Source organism: Alligator sinensis, unplaced genomic scaffold (genome assembly GCF_000455745.1).
Source record: "Alligator sinensis unplaced genomic scaffold, ASM45574v1 scaffold1191_1, whole genome shotgun sequence".
Taxonomy (NCBI): domain Eukaryota; kingdom Metazoa; phylum Chordata; order Crocodylia; family Alligatoridae; genus Alligator; species Alligator sinensis.
Window position 1 is genome coordinate 309,540 of NW_005843133.1, and position 16,408 is coordinate 325,947.

At 48.0% G+C, this 16,408-nt stretch overlaps 1 protein-coding gene across 1 annotated transcript in view; it reads right to left on the reverse strand.

Annotated features, from left to right (window-relative positions):
• Positions 1-16,380, reverse strand: part of HDAC3 (histone deacetylase 3) — a 28,014-nt gene extending 11,634 nt beyond the window's left edge. Inside the window, exons 1-5 of the mRNA XM_006037538.3 lie at positions 16,264-16,380; positions 8,081-8,223; positions 5,881-5,962; positions 5,479-5,535; positions 5,336-5,391 (exon numbers count right to left, since the gene is read on the reverse strand). Of these exons, the coding sequence (XP_006037600.1) occupies positions 5,336-5,391; positions 5,479-5,535; positions 5,881-5,962; positions 8,081-8,223; positions 16,264-16,332 (407 nt within the window). The 5' untranslated portion in view covers positions 16,333-16,380. The remainder of the gene's footprint in view (positions 1-5,335; positions 5,392-5,478; positions 5,536-5,880; positions 5,963-8,080; positions 8,224-16,263) is intronic.
• Positions 16,381-16,408: the final 28 nt, after the last annotated feature.

A 16,408-nucleotide genomic window follows, 5' to 3' on the forward strand; every position in this document is an offset into this window, starting at 1 on the left:
ATTCCTGAATGCCCTTGCTGAGCCAAGAGGGTTTCTGAGCACTCTTACCCTCCTTGCTTCTCTCAGGGACTGTTATTCTTTGGGCCTGGAGGATTGCCCCCTTAAGGTATGACCTTCCCTCGTGGACTCCCATCTCCTCTACCGTCTGGGCCCTTAGTGCCTCCCCCACTAGTCTCCTGAGCTCATTGAAGTTGGCCCTTCTGAAGTCAAGGGCTTTAGCCTTAGTGTAAGACCGTGACACCCTGCGTTGGATAGTGAAATCTAGCAGGTGATGATCGCTATTGCCCAGGTGGTCAAGGACCTGCAGTCCCCTCACCAGGTCATCCCCCGTGGCCAGGACCAGGTCCAGCAAGGCGTTACCCCTAGTGGGGCTGTGCACTTCCTGGATAAGGTGAAGGTCCTGTAATACAGCCAGGAACCTACGCGAGCAGTCAGACCTGGCTGTCTGCTCCTCCCAGCAAGTGTCTGGGTAGTTTAAGTCACCCATGACAATAACATCCCTTGACCTAACTGCCTCCATAAGCTGACTGGAGAAGTCCTGGTCTAGCTCTTCCCCCTGGTTGGGTGGTCTGTAGTAGACACCCACCGTAAGGTCCCTTTCGCCACGCCCCCTTTTTAGTTTGACCCATAGTGTCTCTGCCCGACCCTCCTCTAACCCGAAGCTAATCCTTGATGATGTGAGGTGCTCTTTGACATAGAGCGCAACCCTCCCACCTTTCCTCTCTGTTCTGTCTCTTCTATATAGGGTGTACCCCCGAATGCCCACTGCCCAGTTGTAGGTAGGGTCCCACCAGGTTTCTGTGAGCCCTACTAAGTCTGGGTTCTTACTCGCAATCTGCGGGCCCAGACGGAACGCACCCAAGAGTCCTGAAGGAGCTAGCAGACATTATTGCATCCCCCTTGGCAGAGTTATTAGAAAAATCATGGTGCTCGGGCAAGATCCCGGATAACTGGAAAAGAGCGAATGTGGTCCCTATCTACAAGAAAGGTAAGAGGGATGACCCGGGGAACTATAGACCACTCAGCCTTACATCTGTCCCTGGAAAAATCCTCGAGCAAATTGTCAAGGGATCCATCAACACCAGACCAACAGAAGTCAAGCTTCTGAATGCCAGCCAACATGGCTTTGTGACTGGCAGGTCATGCCTGACCAGCCTCATCTCCTTCTATAACCAGATAACAAGTGCCCTGGACAAGGGAGATGATGTGGAGGTCATATATCTGGACTTCAAGAAGGCCTTTGACCTAGTTCCCCATGATGTCCTCATGTTTAAGCTAGGGAACGGTGGCCTTGATCATCATATGGTCCAATGGCTAGGCAACTGGCTACGGGGTTGGACCCAAAGAATACTAGTTGAAGGAAGCAAATCAACATGGCGCAAGTGACCAGTGGAGTCCCTCAGGGCTTGGTACTTGGGACTGTACTTTTTAACATCTTCATTAATGATCTGGATTCGGGAGTTGGATGTGAACTGGCCAAGTTCGCGGACAATACCAAATTATGGGGGAGGGCAGTCACGCCGCAGGACAGGCTGGGGATACAGGCCAACTTGGACACACACTCAAGATGGGCTGATCAAAACCTGATGGCCTTCAATGCAGAGAAGTGTAAGGTGCTCGGTAAAGTTCCTCGGTTGGAAGAACCCCCAGCACACTTACAGGCTCAGCAGTGTTACGCTCACTAGCACCATGACTGAAAGGGACTTGGGGGTCTTGATTAAACACAAGATGAATATGAGCCACCAATGTGATGCTGTGGCTGGCAAAGCTAACCAAACTCTGGCATGCATCCACCAATGCATCTCAAGCAAAACCAGGGAAGTCATCCTCCTGCTTTACTTGGCCCTGGTGAGACCGTAGCTGGAGTACTGCCTCCAGTGTTGGGCCCCCCACTTCAAGAATGATGTGGAGAAGCTTGAGAGAATCCAGAGGAGAGTCACTCGTATGATCCAAGGCCTGGAGTGAAGGCCGTACAAGGAGAGGCTGATGAACTTGGGACTCTTCAGTCTGGAGAAGAGAAGGCTCAGGGGGGACTTGGTGGCAGTTTACAATTACATAAGAGGGGTACATCAGGACCTGGGAGAACACCTGTTCACCAGAGCTCCCCAAGGGATAACAAGGTCTAACAGCCATAAACTCCAGGAAGGCCGATTTAGACTGGATATAAGAAAAATGTTATTTACAGTGCGTGTGTCCAAGGTCTGGGACAAACTCCCCTCAGAGGTGGTGCAAGCACCTACTCTGTATTCCTTCAAAAAACAGGTGGATGTATTTCTTGCTGGGGTCACTTGATCCCAGCTGACTTTCCACCTATGGTGGGAGGGGAGGGCTGGACCCGATGATCTCACAAGGTCCCTTCTAGCCCCTAATGTCTATGAAATCTATAACCTCATGCCACTTCCCCCCCCGGCCCAGCATTCTGCATGGGGCCAAGCCCCACCCACACGTCAGACACCACCACAACTCCTGGCAGGGCTGCAACCACCCAGATACTACTCAGTTCCCCACTCTTCTGGAGGCTCCACCTCTTATCCCTCCTGTACTGCTCCAGGCAGCAGGCAGCATGGGGAAGCCATGGAGATATGTGCCATGTAACAGATGCCCAGCCAAGTGGGGGCAGAAGCTGCAGACAGGCAGCTGCCGCCCCAGTGTGCAGGGCTCCAGCTCCAGGCCACCTCCTACCCACCAAGCCACCCACAGGTGGCTGCTCATCATGCCAGGCAGCTGAATAGGTAGAAAGCAGCCAGGAGCTGGAGCCTTGCATGCTGGGGCAGAAGCCACACACAGTTTCAGCTTCCCTCCCCCAACCTAGCTGGGCATCTACCGCCCAGCATACATCCCTACAACTTCCCCACGCTGCTGCCTGCAGCCCCACGTGGAACAACAGGGGCAGGAGGAAGAGGAGCTGATGAAGGGGGAGGCAGGCGGGGGAGAGCTGAGCAGTACCTAAGCAACTACAGCAGCAGCCCCACCAGTAAGCTGTGTGCACTGGCTGGGGCTGGGGCAGTTTGACCCATGTGAGGCAGGTACAGGTGGGAGCGTAGTGCAAGCAGCCCCGGGTGAGAGAGATCAAGTTAATCTTTAAAAGCTACAGCAATTTTAAATATATTCCGAAATGAATGGGGAGTCAGTAGAATCATTTGAGGAAGGAAACAAGCAGTCACTCTTCCATCTGTATTCCAGTGCCTCAAGGTGTGGACACATGAGGAGTACTTGGAGTTCTTTCAAGAGGGCAGCACCAGTTGAGTGCAGCTGAGGCAAAGTCAGCTCTAAGGCATTTGTTTGGCTTCCCTGACCATGGAATTCATTGTGGACCCAGAAGTTAACTCTAACTTATGCTATTTATTATTCCTCCTGTACCACCAGGTATGTAAGGCAGAAATCAATAGGCATTCAGTGCTAATTCATGCTAGTTTGCAATGGTTCCCAGATTAGGAACAGCAGGAGGGCAGTGTACTTTGTTTTCACGCTCCCATGATGTGTGGGGGGACCAAGATGCAGTAAGCTGGCTAGACTGGTTACATAATATACAGCAATTCTGTGACATCAGGGAATTGGTAGCCAAGCCTTAGAAAAGACTTCCGTCTGCTCTGCACTGCTTACATAGCATAAAATAGCCAGAAGCATGTCCAAAGACCTAAGGTAAAATGACCAAACTAATGAAAGGCAGAGAAAAGATAATTTTTTATAAACTGACTTTCTTCCAAGGATTGTCAAATTACCATACAAACCAATTTATTCCATTGTCTTGTCTCTACTAGCATCCAGTGCCAGATGCTTCAGATGGTATAAGGAGTCCTGGAGTTGGCAGACATAGGGAAGCCATCCCCTCAGGTCTCCCTCTAAGCACTCTTAATTAGTTACTGATTTGATTCCTGTAGTTTAAAGTTTATATGTTACGGAAAAACATTTTCTTTTATCAATTCTGAATTTTCTAACTTTCACCTTTATTAAACATGTCCTGTTCTTGCATTGTGAGATAGAATACAGAATCTTGATCTCCCTATCTCTATGCTGTTCATTTTGAATTTTTATAACATCTTTGAAGTCTATGAAGACCCTGTAGAAACATTATGAAGCGTGGTGTATTTATCTCTAACATGACAATTTATGGATGCCACATCCAATCATTTCCAACATCTTGGGGGGGGGGGCAGGGTCTTGGCTTCAGTGCCTAGAACCTTAATAATTTGGGAAAAGCTGAGGGAGAGAAAGAAGGGGAGGAGGAGAGGAGGAAAAATTGGTTCCCAACATCAGGTTAGTACAGCCACAGGACCATCGCAATTGTCCATAAATTAAACAACTGTTTGATGGCACCAATTAATGCTTCCTAGCATACTAGTACTGTACCTCATGACCCCAGCAAGTAGAATTCCACCTGCTGGTCCCCCAAACAATTGCTCTCTTAGATAATAAAAGGTGGAAAGGAAAAAAAAAAAAAGAGATCTTGCACATATTCCTTGACAAGACTGGGGACAGACTGAAAACACAGCATGGGAAAGGGAGGATATTGGGATGCCTCCAGAGTCCCAGACATGGGAGAGGGGTGTTGGGGCACACAGTACCTGGTATGGGACTAAAGAGAAGGAAGAGGCATGGGATGCCACAAGAGCTGTATCATGAAGAAACAGGGAAGGAATAGGAACACAGAGCCACTGGGACACACCCCTGCATGGAGGACACTGGAGAAGTTGCAGGTAGTCCCAGAAACAGATGGTATGGGAGGTGATATACAGGGAGCCTGTAGAGGATTGGAGGGATGCAGGGGGCCCAAGAATGCACAGTGACCTCCACCTCCAGAACTACTTCTATGCAACACTAATTTGAGTCTCTTACTCTAGAACCCTATCTGGCCCCCTACACTTCTCATTGCTCACATCTGAACCACCTCCAATTTTGCAATATCTTGTTTGACATGGGGTGATCAAAACAGAATGTTGGAAGAGGCAAAAGCCCCTGATTAATTCTGAGTGCTTTTCCACCATTCTTTTGTATTCTCATTTTTTTATATCATAACTATACTCTCTCTGCCCAAAGCAGAGGGTCCCTTCAAGCTGTCCACATGATACTTACATCTGTTTCCTAAACCAATACAGCTGAATTTCCAATCTAGTAGGTTTATACAAACGGTTCAAACATTTTCCTCTGATGAGCATTGCTTCATATTTATCAACAAAGGGTTAACCAGAGCAAATCCCTTTTACAATATAGAGAAGTTCAGCTTCCATGCTGCTACTACAGCACCATCACACAGCAATACCATCCCCAGCCTACATGCACAACACTGCTTCCAATCCAGAATAGTATAGCAGCTGTATTCACACCAGGTCCTTACTTGAGCAGTTCCAGAATCCCAATAACTATGTCATTGACGTAACAAAATCCAGAAGCCTACCAAAGAAAGAAAATAAAATGGAGTCAGAAGAGTACCAAAAAGCTTGGCTTTAGCAAGACACACACTTAGATTTCATTCATTACCTCAAACTTCTTGGCATGATGTAGACCTCCAGCCCAGTTTATTGCAATGTCACAGATCTAAACAAAGGAGGAATAAATTAGTTCAAAGCTGGCAGCAAAGTAGCAACAATCCTAATACCATGCCTGCCAGACAGCAGGAAATTCAACCCTACCCCAAGACTAGATTATAATAACAGCATTCTCCCGTCTCACTCCTACTCCATACCCTTTAGAAGTACCAACTTTGCCCTCAAGTTAAGCTACTTATGCAGTAATGGATCAGTGTTTGCAACATCAGTACTAAAGCAGTGCCTTGCCCCACTTGATCTGTGTGTCACTCAAAGATCTTGGTTGCTGAACCTGTGTGTTGGTCTTTTGTCCAACAGTAGTACGAAGAGGAAAAACCTATCAACTCAGCAATACCTTGTTGTTCAGCTGTGTTGCTCCTTGTAGGGAGGCCCCAGTATAGCGAGAGCAAAATTCAAAGAGGCCTGGGAATACTGGGCTAAAAAAATAAAAAATAAAAAATGTACAATTCAAACAGAAGCAAACTCCACCTTCCAACTCCTGACACAGACATCCAGGGATAAAACCAGGATGATATTTTCAGTGGCTAACAAAGCAAACAGGTTAAAGAACACTCTCTTTCGTAAAGGAATTAATCTGCAATCACTGGAACCCCACTCACTGTACACAATGTGCAGCAGGCAGCAGACCCAATGCAATCACAAAGCTGGACGGGCAGTTTGCCATGAATCCACCTTGATCAGGAGATATACAACAGGCTCAGGAGATTGAAAAGTCTACATAATGAACTCTGCCCTATGCCATGTGCGTCTCAGGGGGATGATCACAAAGAGAAGACACAAAGCCCCTACCTAAGGGAGAGAGCAGGACTTCACACAGCGTAAGAGCAAAAGATAACACAAAAGGTCCAGATGTCTGCTCTCACACGACTTCCCTTAGGGCTATAGGCTGTTATTTTGAAGGTGCTTCTTAGCCCCTTGGCTATAAGCAGCAAATTGTATCCATGGATACATGCTGTTCTTGCTCACAGTAGCATTAAATTGCGCCCCATCTTCATCACCCAATTCTACTCTAGCCAGTAGGATTTTTGGACAACAGGACCAAAGGACTGAAAGTGATCTCCTAGATTATATAGTCCAGTCCCTGGCTATCACAAGCAACATCATCATACAAGCTTGCTCATAAGCTATGTATTAAAACCAGCTAGATTTCTTGCTTCCACTACTACAAATGGAACACTGTTCCAGATCCTCACTTCTCTAATGGCTAAATTCCCATTTAAATTTATTCACTGCTAATTGATATACATTTCTCCTTAACCTAAAGGGCAATACTAGGACAAGTTGCTCTTCCCCCTCATTGGCATTTATTTCTCTCCTTTATTTACAGAAGGGTAAAAACAGACATCATCACATGAAGTGGATTAGCTATGCCAGGATGTGCCCTGGCACATATCATCCATTTCAGTTCATTATGTAGACTGTTGTCCTGCAGCATTAATTGGCAGGACAAAGGACAACATGTACTCCCAGGGCTTAAGGGGCCCAGTCCTGTAAACCCCAAGAATTCCTGTGCAGCATCAGGCCCTGAAAGGCCTGGGAGCACCTGCCCAGCTTTCCCTGCTTACCAAGACATTCCCCTGGGATCTCCAAGGTGCAATTCCATAAGTGAAGGAAGTCAGGGGCTGGGGGGTCCCCTCTTACCAAGTCAGGCTTTCAGGATCTCCAGGACACATCTCTGTAAACGGGGAAAGTTAAGGTTTCCCCTCCTACCTAGATATGCCCCTGGGATCTTCAGAATGTGTCTTAGTAAGCAGGGAAACCTGGGCAAGTATGCCCAACATCTGAAGGGCTTGATCCTATATGGCTATTTCTGGGGTGCACAGGACTAGGCCACACAAGCCCCTGGAGCACCAACCTGGGGTGGCTGGAGAGTATAGGCAGCCCTGCACCATACAGTAAGCAGACACCAACTGCTAAATAGTGGCACCTATTGATGCTACCTTCATCACTGATATATTTGTGGTATAACAAGGGGCATGGACATCTGTTTGCTTGGCCTTGCTGACACCATAAAAGTTTTTATGGCAGCATAAAAGCAACAAAAACTGATGTCTGTTTCCACCCTAAGGCAGTCACATCCCCTCTCAGCTTTAATTCTGCTACACTAAACAAGCCAAGCCCGTTTATCTCTTTCCACTGGATAGGCCTCCATTTCCCTGACCCATGTAGCAAGCTGTTCCATGTATCTATCCCACTTTAAATTCATGTTAGGTGAACACTGCTGACCAGAACCACACGCAGTATTCCAGATCGGTTAGAAATGCATGAAAACAGAAGGACAGGAAGAACAATACATTTAGTATATGTTAAATCAGTGCACAGTTTGGCCTATGTCAGCAGCAGCTCCAAATCTACAGGGGGTCTATAATAACATAGCGTATATACTCGAGAACTGACTTTGTCCAGTCTGTCCTGCAATCCAGACAGATACATACCATTCTAAATCCCACAAGGTTTCTTACAAGGTTTCTTAGCCCTAGTCCTTTTCTTAACCCTAGTCCTTCCCATTCACCTACAAGGCACAGAATACTCACCAGTCATCACCCACATTGAAGGCATTGAGGCTCTTGGTGAATCCTTGCATGTTGTTGGGACTCACTCGCTGCAAGAAGTCTATGTAATCCTCTGAGTGGAATCGACACATATCATGCTGGGATGCCTGGTATGGTTTAAAAACCTCCAAAAGAAGGACACACAAGAATCAGTATCTACTCAAAGCTCAAATGACTTTGATTTGTAGAATTCTCACCAACAAATTAACTCCAAATAGATAAACACCTCAAACTGATGTGTCAGTGTGAAACTACTCCCCTTTGTGCTTGGTCTCACTATGTTCATGCATGGATTCAAATGAATATTCTTGTAACATGAATTCTCCAAATTTGTACTTAAGATACATGTTTAACTAAGTTAACAATATTATGCATATATAATGGAAAGCTACAGCTACTCAAAATTACTAAAGCCTTAACTTTTGCCTCGTAATCAAAATGTACGCTTTCAAAACCATTAGAGGTTGTGACGAGGCAAGCCTAGAGCCGAGTCTCGAGTCGGCCTGCCCACCTGTCTCTATAGGGCAGTCCGCCCAGTCTCGCCTGCCAGGACTTTGCTGTTCCCATAACTGGTGGAAAATGCAGGAGACTACCCATTACAGGCCCCAATGCCAGGGGACACTATCCACCACTCCGAACCTTACCTACACGGTGGCCCATGCCTCGCAGGTGGCATCATAAGTTCCTGCTATTCACTCAGCCTAAAGCCAGACCAAACTTAGCCCTCACTGTCAGGCCTCTTTCTCACACACGTTCACACTGCCCTCCTCTCACTAGGGCCTCTCACACTCCAACCCCGCTCACAGGGTTTCTCTTGCATTGACTTGTTCTGCCCTGCTCCCTCTTGGAGCAGCTCCCGTAGGCCTTGGGGCTTTATCCGGATCACACCTTGGGTGGCAGACGTATAGTCTCTTGGGCCCTCTCCCATGACCCTCATCTGGGTAGTGGCCAGCCAAGTTCCCAACCCAAGTTAAGCTTTCCCTGGCCCTGTTCAGGGCAACTCTACATAAACATACACAAACACACAATGGGCCCCTGCCCCACATACTGGGCTCCTGCCCTCAGTTCCCTCTCACTGGGGCTCCTCTGGGGTCTTCCACCCCATGGGGCTCAGGTGGCTGCAACCGTGCCTGGCCCCCTCACCCTAGGGCCTTACACCCTGTGAGGCTCAGAAGGTCGCAGCCATGCTTGGCCCCCTCTCATGAAGTGGAACCACAGGACTCATGAGGAGCCTGGGCGCTGCACCAAATCCCTCCACCACCCTAGACCCTGCCTCAGGACTCTCATGAGCCTGGGCTCCCCCCTGTGCAGATCGAACCCACGAGGGATATGGGGGCTGGGGTTTTGAGGCACCCCTCTTTGCCTTTTACTAGGGAGGTCACTGGCCTGGCATTTCTGGGGAGCTACCCCGCAGCTCCTGATAGGGTGGCTATCATAGAGGACAGTCTGGCTGTCTATGCATAAAGGTGCATTAGGCTGCTCTAATGCACAGTAGCAAAAGCTAACACCTTTTTAGTGATGCTAAATGCACAGTAGAAGAATTCTACAGTGCATTAGTGTATTAGCACTGTTTTTGCTGTGACACTTTAATGTGCAGTAGAATAGCCTACTGCGCATTAAAGCGCACATGTAGACATGCCCAGAAGGTATCAGAAGACGTACTAGCCTCTTCACTCAGCACTGGTTAAGCTTCATTTAGAGCAGAGGTTGTTAATCTCTCATCACAGAACTGGGGGACTTCAGCAACATTTCGGTTACAGAGGGCTTGGCCCACATGGCAGCCAGGAGAAAAGCAGCGGTGGCAATGACAGCTCTGGCACAGGCTAGGTTGGAAGCAGACTGTGCCTGGAACTAATCTCTGTTAAAGCAGCCCCCCATTGCAAAATGTTACCAACACCTGATATAGAGTTTTATGTGCAGTTTTCAGCTCCACGTTTTAAAAAGGACAGGGCCAAAGATAGGCAGAAAAAAAAAATGATAAAGGGCTTGGAAAGCAAGTCACATGAAGAGCAACTGAAAGAACAGACATGCTCAGCTTGAAAAAAGGCTATTAAGAGGGAACACGGCAGGATCACTGCACAGGAAAAGCCACGGTTTCCCACATTTTTCTTCTTTAAAGGAAAATCCATTTTTAAAATCTGTTCATGACCCTTTCATATATTCTTGCATCCCACTTTTGGGTCACAACCCATGGGTTGAGAAACGTTGCTCTAGAGGTTCTAAACCTGCTGCTTTGTCTACTCCAGCCTTTCTCCCCTTCCCCCTGCTTTCTGGACACCTCATCCAAGTCTCAGTTTTCAAAATAGGGCTTTCAATCCCTAAACATCTAACTCTGGCTCCTCATTTCAATCTTCTGCTAAAGCTCTAAAGTTCCCTGTCCAGTCAGAACCAGTGTGCTGTCAGAAATGAACAGGTATGCTGTGAAATTTTGCCATGGGAACGAGCTATAATAGGTATGAGGATGGGAATGCCTTAACCGGTGTGCCGCAAAACACTTTTATTAATGTAAGTGCCTTGGGCAGGAAAAGGTCAGGAAACACTGATCTAGTCCAACCCCGGCTCAAAGCCAGGACCATCTCCAACTAGATCATTCCAGCCAGGGCTTTATCAGCCAGGCCTTAAAACCTCCAAGGATGGAGAGATTCTACCACCTCTCTAGGTAACTTGTTCCAATGCTTTACCACCCTCCTAGTGAGAAAGTTTTTCCTACTATCCAACTTAAACCTCCCTTGTCCCTCTCCCCTTCCTTTCCTCTCAATGGTGCCACTAACTCAGCCTTGGACATATTTTATGTTTGCAGGGCTTGCCATCTTTTCATCCCTTAAGTCTGCTATCCCAGATCGGTCAGTTAGTGGGTACTGTGTGGTTTTCCTGTCTGAATGTACTCAGTCTGTATTTTTTCCCTTGTTCCCCCAAGTGAGTCTCTTAAATCCTGGTGAGTTTTTTGGTCTCCAGGAAGCTTATTTTACTGCAGGTGGGTTTTGGCTTCTCTGAGTAAACTGGTCCTGATGGGAATCCAGTTGGAATCAGAGCTAGTGTTTTTGGCATTTCTCTTAAGTGAAAAATTGATGTGATCATCTTTAGTCATCTACTTGTCCTAGTATGGCCCATCTCAAACCATCCACTATAATGGGAAGAACTTAAACTAAAATATTCACACAGAAAACACTATCCCATATCGAGACAAATATTATGTTACAATATTTACTTGAATCCAAGATGACATTTTTACACCTCCTCCCTTTAACATGCAATGGGGGTGGGGTGAGGTGGGCTGGCGGGGAAGCCACTCTGCTTGGAACAGAATACAAGGCAGCACAGGGGCAGACAGCTGCTGTAGCCCCAATCCTGTGCTGGAGCCGTATCTGATGCCTGCATCCTCATTGCCTCTGCACCCCTTGCCTCTCCCCTTGGCAGCTGTCAGCCCCCACTGCACCCCCCCACAACCTTTCCCCTACATAGGGCACTTGTCCCCACAGCCTTGGGCCCCCTCCCCTTCCCTTGTCATGGTCACCTTCTGCAGCCTTTGTCCCACACCACCTCCCCCTTACCCTTGCTCCAGCAACAGCAAGCTCCGTCTGCACTAAAGCCTGGGGCATGGAACATGGCTCCAGTCCAGCTTAGCAGCTCCGCACTGCTGCTGGGGGGCCAAGGTGGCTGAGTTGGGGCTGTGCGCCGTGCTTCAGGCTGCATTTTAGATGCTTGTACCAGAGCCGGGGGGGGGGGGAAGGGGGAAGGAGGAGAACAGATCACAGGGGGCAAGCTGCCTGCCCAGCCTGCCTCCCCCACCACTGCTTTCCCTGCAGCAAAAATAGGGACAAAATTAAGGCAATCCCCCTATTAGATTCTATATGTGGAAAATTATAATAAATTCATAATTTTTCAATGTATAAAATCTAATTATGGGGGGGAGTCTTATATCCAAGGGCATTTTGGATTTGGGTAAATACAATAATCACAAACTGTTATGGGGCACTTCACTATTGTCACAATATGCCATCTAGCTTCACAAGTAAGTTCTTCGACATGACATACAGATTTAATATATCCACAGGCAAATACTGTATGCCACTTAGGGAAAAGTCCAGAAGTACACGGATTTCAAGATGCATCTTTTGGGGGTGTTGGTTGTAACCGTGTTGGTCTAAAGACATAGGCAGACAATATTTTTGGGGTAAATGTGACATCTTTCATTAAACCAACTAAATAGTTGGAAAAAATGTTCCTTGCAAGCTTTCAGGTGCAAAAGAGAAGGGTGTTTGTACCCAAAGCTTGCAAAGAACAATTTTTCCAACTGTTTAGTTGGTTTAATGAAAGATATCAGATTTACCCAAAGAACCTTGTCTGCAAGATGCATCTCTGAAACTTGAGATATCTATTTATAGATAGCAGCTCTCCAGCACAGAACGGTGTCTGTTGATTTTCATTTCGACCTTTTATAATACATTCATATAGCGGCAGGAATAGCTTTTTGGGTGGACCTTAATAGCAAATTTCCAAATGTTCAAATTTCTGATTTTGAATTTAAAATTTAATTCAACATCTTGCCCCTATGTTTCTGCTCTTTGTTTCAAAATTGGCAATTTTCTTTCAGGTTCTCTTTTAGAAAAGTGTGATATGGAGTTTGTGGGGGGAAGGTGGCAGAGGGAGATGATGTTGTCCTGGGGTTGCAGAACAGAATGGAGAATGCTTTTTGTTTGTTTTTGTTGTTTTTTTACTATGTTTCTGAGCTTGGATGGGGGAGGGGGCAGGCAACACATCAGCAGATAAGGCAGGGAGTAGAAAGCAGAGCAGCAGATCTGACAGGGGGGAAGAAAACAGAGTGGTACTTGGGGAGACTGTGAGATTTATCATATTTACCCGAATCCAAGATGACTGTTGCAAGTTTTACATGTATAGAACCTAATTATTAGAGGGTCATTCTAAATTTATCTGTTCCCCTCCCCAGTGCTGCAGTGAGGAAAGCAGCAACAAAGGGGCAGGTGGCCTGGACTCCAAGACTTTGCCTTGGACTCAAATACTCTAATTTGGCATGCTTGCCAAAATGGTTGGCCCTCCACTGATCTAGTCCAACCCCCATCTCAAGGCAGGATAGGATCAGCCCTATCCAAGCCACTTCATATAAGTGCATATCTAACCTATTCCTAAGATATGCAAGCAACTCTCTTGTAAAACTATAAGGCCTGTTGATCAAAAACAGCAGAAACATCCTAACCTATCACAGGTTAAGCAGTAACCCATTCCAGAGATCAATCAGAAACCTCTGGGTTTTTTAGTCCCAGCACCAGCATTTACACATGCCGGTCAAAATCCTCAACCTTGGCTGAAGCCAGCAGTCAGTGGTTCTGAGAAAGGAAAAAAAACCCTCCCTAACACCTGTAGCAACATGAGGGGAAAAATGCCTTTCTAGCCCCATGTGGAACCAGGAGAGCTCAGAAGCATGGTAAAAAACAAACAAAAACAAAAAGCATTCTCCACTCTGTTCTGCAACCCCAGGATGGCATCATCTCCCTCTGCCCCCTTCCCCCACAAACTTGAGACCTAAAATGCCCCTTTCTGTTATCCTAGTCCCTCCATAAACTTATCCCAGCCACTTCAATTTTCTTTTGTTACTAAGCTGGCTGTGGAGCTCTGCTTCAGTCAGCTGCTGAAGACTGCAGCCCAGAGCAGACAGATAAAGAAAAAAAACTTTGTCCTCTCCTTTATCTCCCAGCAGTCTACATGGGGAGGCTTCCTGGGCTTCCAGCTCTTACTCTTTAAAGCACCCTCCAGGCTACTGCTACTGCTAGGGCAGGGCTGTCCACCTGGTGGCCTGCAAAGGGTTGATTTGTGGCCCCTGGGCTCCCTCCTCACTGTCATTCCCCCACTCCCACCACTCTGACTGCAGCAGCAGCTGCTGTCAGGATTTCCAGGCTCTCCCTCCCTCCCTGGTCTTCTGCTTCCTGCCCCTGCTCCATGGTGGCACAGTGCAGGCCACAATGCAATGAGAGATCCCATGGCCACAGCTGAGGTAGAGGGATGGGGAACACCTGCATGCATGGTGCAGTGGTTATGGGGCAGGATTCCCTGTAAAGCATGAGGCCTGGAAAGCCCATGGCTTGCACTGGCATGGTCCACATGGCATGCTGCTTAGAATATCTCAGCTGTTTATAAATTGTTTTTTCCTGGCATCCAATCAAAACCTGGAACTCCAAGCCATGGCTATGCATCCCATCCAATGTAATGATGGAGAAAATATGTTCTCCATTTTTCATGGCAGCTGAAGGAATTGGCCAGTGTCATAGCAGAGCCACTGGCACAGCTATTTGAGCACTCTTGGTGCTCAAGTCAGGTCCCAGAGGACTGGAAAAGGGCCAGCGCGGTCCCTATTTTCAAGAAGGGGAGGAAGGAGGATCCGAGTAACTATAGACAGATTAGTCTCACCTCTATCCTCAGGAAAACCTTTGAAAAAATTATTAAGGATCACATTTGTGGGAGTCCAGCAGGGAAAGCAATGCTAAAGGGCACCAAGCACGTATTCATAGCAGGTAGATCCTGCCTGACTAACCTTGTTTCTTTTTATGACCAGGTCACAAAATGCTTAGATGCAGGAATCAAGGTAGATGTTGTGCGTGGATGACCTCTATCTGACACAAGAAGTCTACGGGCCAACGAGAGGTAAAGCACTGCTCGACCTGATACTGGCAATTGGGAGCAATCTAACGATCAAAGGGAAGCTGGGTGACAGCAACCACGAGCTGATCACCTTCACCATCTGCCATAAAGCTGGCAAGACAGTTAGCAACACAGAAGTCCTTGACTTCAAGAAAGCTGACTGTGACAAGCTGAGGAGGCTTGCCGGTGAAGCCCTAAGGGACCACAACCCATAGGGGAGGGGAGTTCAGGAAGACTGGTCGCTCCTCAAGGGAGCAATCCTTGATGCACAAGCTAATGCTATTCCATCTCGGAGGAAAGGCAGCAAAAGGGCACAGCAGCCCCCTTGGCTCTCCAGGGAACTAGCGGACCTCCTGCAGCTAAAAAGAAAGACCTACAAAGAATAGAGGACAGGATCCACCTCCAAGGAGGAATATTCCGCATTGGTCCGGACCTGCAGGGAGCGAATGAGGAAAGCCAAGGCTACAAATGAACTACAACCAGCTACAAGTATCAAGGGCAATAAAAAGTCCTTTTTTAGATATGTGGGGAGCCAGAGGAAAAGCAAGGGCAACATTGGACCCCTGTTAAAACAGATGGGACAACTGAAAACCGACGCCAAGGAAAAAGCCAACTTACTAAATGGGTACTTTGTGTCAGTCTTTCATCAATCCCATGGGACTCCCTGTCCCATAGTGGTCAGGGATGACCTGGGTGAGGGAGATTCCTTGCCCTCCATCAATCCTGACCTTGTGAAGGAACACCTTGAGAGGCTGGACACCTTCAAGTCAGCTGGCCCTGACAATCTACACCCCAGGGTACTCAAGGAGCTGGCTAGCATCATAGCCCAGCCCCTGGCATGGATCTTCAAGAACTCCTGGTGCTCTGATGAAGTGCCCGAAGATTGAAAGAAGGCCAATGTGGTGTCTATCTTCAAGAAAGGGAGGAAAGTGGATCCAGCAAACTACAGGCCCATCAGCCTGACCTCTATCCTGGGAAAGGTCTTGGAAAATGCACATGCAGCAGAGCTCGCCCAGGCAGTGCAGTCCACAGCTGTGCCAGGGGCAGGAGCTGCAACTGGAGATGCGGGGAGCAGAACAGCCCCACAGCACGCAGCTTCCAGCTCGTCAGGTGCTGCTCTGCTTGCCCTGCCTCCAGCTCCTGCCCCTGCTGTGCCACTCTGGAAGAGCAGAGGGAAGCTTCAGCTGGCGGCTCCACCGGAGGCGAGGGAAGTGCAGCAGCACTGGGAACAGCCCTGCTGGGAGCTGTGCACACCGGTCAAGATCTGGCCCTGGGCCAGTGGGAGCAGGTGGGATTTGCCACAGGGGCATCCATGGGCCAGATCCAGTCACTTGCCCGTATTTTGCCCGCCCCTGTTCTAGACTGATAGCTACAATGGCTCAGGCTGGACTGCACTTCACAGGCACACTTAGACGTAGCTATTTCGTCTACCTCCTAGATAAGACTGCGCAAGGCAGGGACCACCAGCCCCAGCAGACCAGTCTTGCTGGTCTCCAGCCCGTGATGCTTACAATCATCTTCTTGTAGAGCCCGTAGTGCAGCACGAGGCTGTGAGTGAGCGCCAGGCGATGAGGCTTCATGGGATGTCCCGCCCCTGCAACACACGGAGGGAGGAGCGGGTGAGTCAGGCACACGCGGGGCTCCCAGCGAGCAGGG